This window comes from Mus caroli, chromosome 13 (assembly GCF_900094665.2).
Source record: "Mus caroli chromosome 13, CAROLI_EIJ_v1.1, whole genome shotgun sequence".
NCBI classification, from domain to species: domain Eukaryota; kingdom Metazoa; phylum Chordata; class Mammalia; order Rodentia; family Muridae; genus Mus; species Mus caroli.
The window spans coordinates 90,505,295-90,514,899 of record NC_034582.1 but is presented as its reverse complement, the minus strand read 5'-3'; the positions used below and the strand labels follow the sequence as shown (position 1 = coordinate 90,514,899).

Sequence of the window (9,605 nt, the reverse complement as noted above, 5' to 3'; positions counted from 1 at the left end):
GGATATTAGCCCAGAAACTTAGAATACCCAAGATATAAGTTACAATTTGCAAAACACATGAAACTCAAGAAAAACGAAGACGAAAGTGTGGACACTTTGCCCCTTCTTAGAATTGAGAACAAAACACCCATGGACGGAGTTACAGAGACAAGGTTTGGAGCTGAGACAAAAGGATGGACCATCTAGAGACTGCCATATCCAGGGATCCATCTCATAATCAGCCTCCAAACACTGACACTATTGCATACACTAGCAAGATTTTGCTGAAAGGACCCTGATATAGCTGTCTCTTGTGAGACTATGCCGGGGCCTAGCAAACACATAAATGGATGCTCACAGTCAGCTATTGGATGGATCACAGGGCCCCCAATGGAGGAGCTAGAGAAAGTACCCAAGGAGCTAACGGGATCTACAACCCTATAGGTGGAACAACATTATGAACTAAACAGTACCCCGGAGCTCTTGACTCTAGCTGCATATGTATCAAAAGATGGCCTAGTCGGACTAGCCATTGGACTTGCAAACTTTATATACCCCAGTACAGGGGAAGAACAGGGCCAATAAGTGGGAGTGGGTGGGTAGGAGATTGGGGGGGATGGTATGGGGGACTTTTGTGATAGCATGGGAAATGTAAATGAGGAAAATACCTAATTAAAAAAAAAAGAAAGCAGCCACGGGGTGGGGTGAGGGTGGGGGCTGGGTGTGAAAGGGGACAGAGAGGGGAAGAGGGGAGCATGATCAAGTATTCTGGAGGGTGGTGGGGGGCGGACAGGACTGAATCCTGAGGCCAGCAGAAAGAATGGAAACAGGCAACCTTGTGAGGTAGGAGGTGGGGCAGACCCTCTAGAATGTACCAGAGACCTGGGAGGTGAAAGATTCTCAGAATTCAAAGGGAGGGACCTTAGATTAAATGTCCTATAGTGGGGAGAGGGAACTTGTAGAGCCCACCTCCAGCAGAAAAAGAGACATCAAGTGAGGAATGGGGTTGCCATCCCACAGTCAAAAACTCTGACCCAGAAGTGTTCCTGTTTGAAAGAGATGCAGGGACAAAGATGGAGAAGCAGCTGAGGAAAAGGAGGTCCAGCAACAGACCCAGATTGGGATCCAGCGCAAGGGGAGGCCCCAAGGCCTGACACTATTACTGAGGCTATGGAGTGCTCACAAAAAGGGGCTTATCATGACTGCCCTCCAAAAGACCCAACAAAGCAGTTGAAAGAGTCAGATGCAGATATTTACATCTAACCAATGGACAGAAGCTGCTGATCTCAGTGGCTGAATTAGGGAAAAGCTGGAAGAAGCTGAGGAGGAGGGCGACCCTGTAGGAGGACCAGCAGTCTCAATTAACCTAGCCCCCTGAGGTCTCTCAAACACTGGACCACCAACCAGGCAGCATACACCAGCTGGTATGAGGACCCCAACACATATATGGCAGAGGGCTGCTGGGTCTGGACTTAGTCAGAGAAGATGCACCTAACCCTCAAGAGACTGAAAGCCACAGGGAGTGGGAGAAACTCTGATTGGTGGTGTGGGGGGTGGGGCCATCCTCGTGGAGATGGGGGATGGGATGGGGAGGTACTAAATGAGGAATAGTCAAGAGGGTAGACTGGGAGGGAGGGGTATAAAATCTGGACTGTAAAAGAAGATTAAATAAAATTTAAAAGAAAAGGAAAAAAGAAAAATGAGCAACGGATCTGAACCAACCAATACCTGAACCAAAAAGTAAATATGCATGGTCGCCCGGAGGTAGTGGCACACGCCTTTAATCCCAGGACTCGGGAGGCAGAGGCAGGCAGATTTCTGAGTTCGAGGCCAGCCTGGTCTACACAGTGAGTTCTAGGACAGCCAGGGCTACACAGAGAAACCCTGTCTCAAAAAATAAATAAATAAATAAATAAAAATAAAAAGCATGGTCAATAGCACAAGACAATATGTTCAACACCGTTAATTGTGGACATGCAAATTAAAACCATAATGATAAAGCAATACACACACACACACACACGCTATCACACACACAATATAGCCACACTATATGTTAGCAAGGATAGAATTAGAGGGCTGACCATACTAAGCACTGGTGATGGTGTGCAGCCACTAGAGCTCTCACGCACATGCACAAATGTTTGGTGCATGCATCAGATTTTATAAATAACTTTGGCAATTTCCTTAAAGGGTAAATGTATACCTAACTTAGGATTCAGTAACTCCATTTATAGATATTTACCCAAGAAAAATGAAAGTCTATCTCATACCAAAACCTGCATGAGAAAATTCATACTAGCTTTATATGTAAAAGCTAACAGCTGGAAACAACATAAATATCTATGAGTTCTTGTTTTGACTTCTTCCAATGACAGACTCTGATCTGGAAGTATAAGCCAAATAACCCTTTTTCTCCCTAACTTATTTTTTGGTCAAGGTGTTTTGTCCACAGCAGGAGAAACCCTGACTAAGACACTATCATATCAGGTAAAACAAACCACTACCTAGAAATGAAAAGGGAATGAAAAAGGTGAATCTTAAATAATTAGACTACAAGAAAAGAGTTTACAAAAATTAATATGTAAAGTATAATTCTCACAATTCAAATTCTTTTTTTTTCCTTTTCTTTTTCTTCTTTTAATGGTTTTAGAGTTTTATTGTAGAAAGGCAGGGAGAAAGGAGAGAAGATAGAAAGAGAGAAGGGGGAAGGGAGAGAGAGAAGGAGGGCTAGAGAGTAAGAGTGAGGGCTTAAAGAGACAATTCAAATTCTTAGAGATGCAAATGAGAAGCACAAAGCACAGCACAGTTGTCCAAGGCAGGGAAGAGAGAGATATAAAGCAGGCTCTAAGAAGCATCAGGAGCAGGTGGATGGTTTATTGTTTGTGGACAGAATTTCACAGGTAAGTACGTATGTCAAACTTGTTAGATAGTATGCTTTGAATATGCATAGTGTGTTGTATACAAATTATACCCCAACTAAACACACTGAAGATTCTTTAAGCTGATCCGGAGAAGTAGCTACAACTGTCAAAATCTGAGTAACTATAACTAACCTGCTAAAAATCGATGTGCTCTGGTTAATGTAGTTATTACTTATCAAGGTGGTTGTCAGGCAAACTAGAACATTGAAAGAAATGAGCTCAAACCATAATGTGATCACAGAACTGTAATAGTAAACTCCTGTTCTTAGCGTGTAAGGAAAGCCTCAGGAGCAGGAAAAGCCTTTGTCCAGGGGTCCAGGGATGAGAAGAGCAGGAAACACAGTCACTTAGGTGAAATTCTGGTTAGGGAGGGGTGATTCTCAAAGAGCAGGCCACAAGCAAAGAAGCATATTCAAAGACTTGGTAATCTTTTCCACACTAAATTCCTCTTTTAAAAAGTAAGAAGAAACTAAATGCTTTTAAATATGTACATCTAATAGAATCTTTTCTTACCACCCACTTTTATGCATATATTATATTTTAGTTAACTTTCTTACTGAAATTTCAAGTGTGGTCCTAAACTGAGCCTCTATGGAAGAAAAATTAACATACACCTGGGAATGTCTTAGCACTGTACTAGTAGCTCTTGAACCTAGTTTGGAACTAATAACAACAATTTCCTATCTTTGCTATTAAATTCTTCCTGCTACAATATTATTGACTGACTGTAGTTGAAAACCAAAGGTGCTTATGAGTAAATTCTATCAAGGCAAATTCAGAATAGGGTATGGGTATAGATTTTCTTCTTAATGGGTATGTCCCTCCATTCAGAAAGCACAGCCAAATCTTATTTCCTTTATGCCTCTATTATGCTATCCAACACTACTTATGAAATCTGAAAGAGTTTAGAGAAAAAAAAATACCTGTGTTTTAAATTCGAGAATGTTATTTCCTGGACTAATTCTTCCACGTAATATCAAGTCTTTCAGCTGCACAGCTTTCTTTCTGGGAGTTGTGTTGTGGTGTGGAACGGTTTTTGTAGGATGTTGATGGGCAGACGCAGAAGAAAGAGAGCTCTGAGTGCTATCTGCATGTGAAGCAGCAGCAGCTGAGTCTCTAAGACATGGCATTGTCTGATGCACAGTGTAGGTGTCTAAGACAGCAGTGGCCTGAGGCAGAGGCTCTGCAGCTCCCTCAGATGGTTGCTGGGAAGCTGTCTTCTTGTTTCTTCTTTTCCGATTACAGCGGGAAAGCTCCTGCCTGTGAGGAACAGCTGCTAGACAGGCATCATTTGGGGAAAATATGCTTTTATCTTCTGAAATATTTATAGTGCCAGTTAGTGCAGAACTATCAAATCCATAGCCTTTGACTGTAGTTTCTGTAAAAATATTTTCTGCGTGTGAGTTTTCTTCATGAGGAGTAAGAGCAGTAGGTTGGGATGATGATGTAATTTTCTCAGCATCATCTGTGGGTTTGGATCTTAATAACCCACCCAAGGCACAATCCTGGACATTTTGTTTAGAATTTATGTCATTTCCAGAGAATTCTTCTCTTCTCGTTGCCTCCGCATTTAAGCAAATGTTAATCTTCTGGCTCTCACTCTCTGTTTCAGGAGACAGTGGTAATTCTTGCATGCTTCTGTAAGCCAGACTGACAGGAGCGAATAAGCCTGACGGGGCGTGTGCTGAATCTCCCATAGTGGGAGGCTCCTGGCTCTTCTTGTCACTACTGATGTCTGAGTTACATGGCAGCTTTCCTAAACCAACACCAGATACTGGTGTAGCATTCTTATAGTTTTGAATTTTCAGTCTTATCTTTTTCTGTTTCTTTGCTACAACTAAAAGACTCTTTTGTCTCGTGGCCAGGTTAGCCAGTTGTTCCCTCAAGGCCCCATGCTTAAATGACTCCATGGACACCCTATAAGAAAAAGAAAAAAATATTAACACAGAAGATTTTCGTCATAGACTATGGGATATAAAAGATACTCCCTCTCTTAATGCGCATCAACTTTAAGTATAATAAAATCTGTATTTGAGATCTATTTTCCTTTGTAAGGAAACTGACATTTATTTCATATGAGTTTGATTTTAAGATAGTTTTAAATTTACCACTTTTACTATTTTATGTAGATGAGTGTTTTTGCTGAATGATATATATGCGCCGCTTTCACGCATGGTGCCAGAGATCATAGGAAGGCTTTGGCTGTCCTGAGACTGGAGTTATAGGTGCTTGTGAGTCAGCATGTAGGAAAGGGAATTGAACCCCAATCCTCTGAAAGGGCAACAAGTGCTCCTAGCCTCTGAGACAAGTGCGCAGTCCCAGGTCGCCTTTTGTTAAAAACACAATATTACATTATTTGAGTGAGCCTAAAATGAAAACAGAACCTGGGCTATTGATAGTATACTGGTTGGCAGGCAGTCATTGGCAGCTGAATAGTACTACTGTTACTAAATTTTCACTTTGTTTATCTGGTTTAAAGAAGAAATGGTTCGTTATAAATTATAAATGGGAGTAAGGTCTACTAGGGTTCCATAGCTACAGAGTACAAGATTCTTTTTTGAATAATAATACTTCAATGAGACCTGAGAATGTAGTTAAGTTCATTTGTATTCTAAATCTGTCCTCAGGATTTTCAAGTTGAGAAGGATCCCCTAGAGAAAATATTAGCCCAAGAATCTTCAACTCCAAGAACTCAGAATCTTAAAGACTAAGCTAGAAGAAGGGACTCATCCCACCACCACATTTGTCTTTTGGTTACATACAAGTCCCGCACTGACCTTGGCTTCACTGGCTCTGAAACGTTTTGACCTGAGAACCTACACATACTCTTGAGTAACCCAAACAGTTTTTGTTTGTAGGCTGTATCGACCACTATTTATTATTTTAGATTTAAAACAGACAAATTCTAAAGAAGGATAGACCTTTGGGAAAATTCTATTGACTACTCGGAAGTGAATGAGAACAAATAGCATCTTAGTTAATGAGAACGCAGCTTCAACTTTACATAAAATGCTCTCAAGGACGTACCAGTGGTCTATAGTATATGCTCTAAGAGCTACTGTTTTAAGGAAAAGCATTATAGAACTAGTGTGCCTTCCTAATAGTGTCTAGGTGCTAATACTGAACACAGGTTATGGAAAGAGTACTAGTACATATGGAGGGCAGTAAGAAGTGAGTCTGGAAACAACTGGTAGCATAATTTATAATATGCCAGATAAAGAAGAAAGAAAATAATATCATGCTTAAAATTATGTAAAAAAAGAAATTCGCCGGGCATGGTGGCGCCTTTAATCCCAGCACTTGGGAGGCAAAGGCAGGCGGATTTCTGAGTTCCAGGACAGCCTGGGCTACACAGAGAAACCCTGTCTCGAAAAACAAAAACAATAACAAAAAAAACCAAAACAAAATAAAAAAAAAAAAGAAATTCACACATAATATGAAAGTGTGAATCTTCCTTAGATCACCACATCAAGACTCAAATCAAAATCTCTCAATAAAATACTTGTAAACAAAATTCAAGAACACATAAAAATTTATCCATCACAATCAAGAAAGCTTCATCTTAGAGATGCAGGCATGGCTCAACAGACACAAATCAATAAATACAATGCACCACATAAACAGACTGAAAGACAAAAGCCATATGACCACTTCATTAAATACAGAGAAAGGTCGCTGACAAAATCCAACATCCTTTAAGATAAAAACTCCTGGAGAGTCTAGGGATACAAAGAGCATACCTCAACACAATCAAAGCAATTTACAGCAATCCCACAGCCAATATTAGCATAGAGAAACTCAAAGCATTTCCACAAAATCAGGGACAAGACAAGGATGTCCACTCTCTCCATACCTATTTAATATAGTTCTTGAAGTTTTAACTAGAGCAGTAAGACAACTAAAGGAGATCAAGAGGATAGGAGTAGGCAAGGAAGAAGTCCAAGTATCTTTATTTGCAGATGACACATAAAAGACCCTAAAAACTCCACCAGGAAAGTTCTACAGCTAATAATTTTAGTTAAGTAGCAGGATACACAATTAACACACAAATCACTAGCCTTCCTATATACAAATGACAAACCGTCTGAGAAAGAAACCAGAGAAACAGCACCTTGCACATTAGCCTACGGAAAAAGTGTCTTAGGGAGTCTCTAACCAGCAAGTGAAAGACTTGTATGACAAAAACTTTAAGACACTGAATAAGACACTAAAAGATTCAAAGATTTCCCATGCTCATAGATTGGTATGATTAATATTGTAAAAATGATCATCCTACCATATTTTACAGATTCAGTGAGATCCCCATCAAAATTTCAATATAATTCTTCACAGAAATTTTAAAAAATCAACTTCATATGGAAACATAGAAAACCTAGGATAACTGAAATAGTCCTGAATAATAAAAGAAGTGCTAGTATTATCACCACCCCAAATTTCAAGTTATACTACAAAGCTATAATGACAAAAGAACATGGCATTGGCACAAAATCAGATACTTTGTCAACAGACTTGAACTAAAGATTCAGATGTAAGTCTACACACTCATGGACACCTGAGACAAAAATACTGAGAAAAGAAGCATTTTCAGCAAATGGTACTGTCAAACTGGATGGCTGCATGTAGAAGAGAGAGAAAGAGAAATAGATCCATTATCTATCCAGTGGCCTGAAACTCAAATCCAGATGCTTCAAGGTCCTCAGCATAAAACCAGGTACCCTAAATCTGATATAGAAGAATGTGGAGAATAGACTTGAACTCATTGCTATAAGAAAAGAACTTCCTGAGTAGGACATAAGTTTGCACAGGCATTAAGATCAACGATCAATAATTCATGAAGCTGAAAATCTTCTGTAAGGCAAAAGACACCATCATGCAGGCAAAGCAGCAGCCTATAGGATGGGGAAATATCTTAACCAACTATACATCCCATAAGGGTTAGCATTAAAATATATATAAAAAACTAAACATCAAGAAAATAAATTACTTAAAATGGGGCATGAAAATAAATAGTTCTCAAAAGATGAAGCATTAATGGTTGAAAAACACTTAAAGAAATACCCAACATTCTTAGTATCAGGGAAATGTAAATTAAAACTACTTTGAGATTTCATCTTATACCAGATTAGAACAGCTAAGATCAATAAAATGTGCTAGTGAAGATACAGAGAAAGGGGAATATTTATCCATTGCTGGTGGGAGTGCAAACTTGTATAGCCACTATGGAAGCTAGTGTGGTGGTTTTTCAGGAAGTTGGAAGTTGATCTACCTCAAGATCTGCCTCACGTTCCAGCTATACTACTCTTGTGCATATACCCCAAGAGTCTACATCCACAGAGTCACTTGCTTATCCATGTTCAATTCTGTTCTATTTACAACAGCCAGAAACTAGAAAGAGCCTAGATGTCCATCAACTGAAAATGAAAATGTTGTACTGGACATTACAAATTGAATATTACTCAACTGTTAACAAAAATCACATTTGCAGGTAAATGGGTGGAGTTAGAAAAAAAATCATTGTGAGTGAGGTAACCCAGACCGCAAAGGATAAATAAATATTGTATATTTTCTCTTACATGTGGATATTATCTTCCAGGCCTTTGATAATATGTGTTCTAAAATCCAAATAACTACAGAGGTTAGGTACCTAGTAAGGAACTAGAGCTAAGAAGAGCATTCCCCAAGGAAGGGGAAACAATGTATCATTATGGAGAGAGAAATGGGAACCCAGAATAGGAGATTTCAATGGGAAGGATTTAAATGGATAAAGGAGGGAATATGGGGAGGGTCAAGTAACAGTAAAAGCCATCTGAAAATCCATATAAAAACCACACCATAAAAGCTTCTTAAAATATATACATAGTCAAAAGGAAACTAAATGGAGTCACCAAAGAACAGGGGATACAATACCCCAACTAGATATCTTATGCCATTAAATAAAACCTCCAGTGCCAGGAATAGGTTAATGACTTATTGAGTCACTGGCTAAAGAGTCCCCAATGGAAACCCCAAATACACAGGCTATTGTCATTGTCAAGGATACTGTTTATTCTCTACAACCTGATGGTAAGGCCCTAATGTTGAGGACACCACTTACTTATGTCATGGAACATGAGTTAGTTGAACTGGTATCTAAATAAAAGCTTCATCCCCTACTGACTAGAGTTCATGGTACTGGAAGGTTCTGTGGACACCACCAGAGGAGGACAGTAATCATCACTATCTCCCAGTTACCGTCCCTGTAACCTACAGCAGTGACATGCACAAATACTATGGGAGTAACCACCAACTTTCTGATTGGATTTAGGACTGTTCTAGGAGATGGAACCCTGCCTGATGCTACTAACCGACCAAAAGGTTATGTGACAAGAGGAAAACCCAATACTATCACTCTGCTAAAGGAACATAGTGATAAAATGACTCCTAACAAGGCATTCCTGTGAGTGAGTGAGTGAGTGAGTGAGTGAGTGAGTGAGTGAGTAGGTGGATGAGTGAGTGTGTGAGTGAGTGAGTGTGTGTGTGTGTGAGTGAGTGTGTGTGAGTGAGTAAGTGTGTGTGTGTGAGTGAGTGAGTGTGTGTGAGTGTGTGTGTGAGTGTGAGTGAGTGTGTGTGTGTGTGAGTGTGTGTGAGTGAGTGTGTGTGTGTGAGTGAGTGTGTGTGTGAGTGAGTGTGTGAGTGAGTGTGTGTGTGAGTGAGTGAGTGTGT

General features: G+C 39.8%; 1 protein-coding gene across 5 annotated transcripts in view; it reads right to left on the bottom strand.

Annotated features, from left to right (window-relative positions):
* The window catches only part of Ankrd31 (ankyrin repeat domain 31), a 140,001-nt gene that overhangs the window by 25,541 nt on the left and 104,855 nt on the right, over positions 1-9,605 (bottom strand). For all 5 annotated transcript variants that reach the window (XM_021180848.2, XM_021180849.2, XM_021180850.2 and 2 more), the window contains one exon: positions 3,827-4,820. In XM_021180848.2, the coding sequence (XP_021036507.1) occupies positions 3,827-4,820 (994 nt within the window). The remainder of the gene's footprint in view (positions 1-3,826; positions 4,821-9,605) is intronic.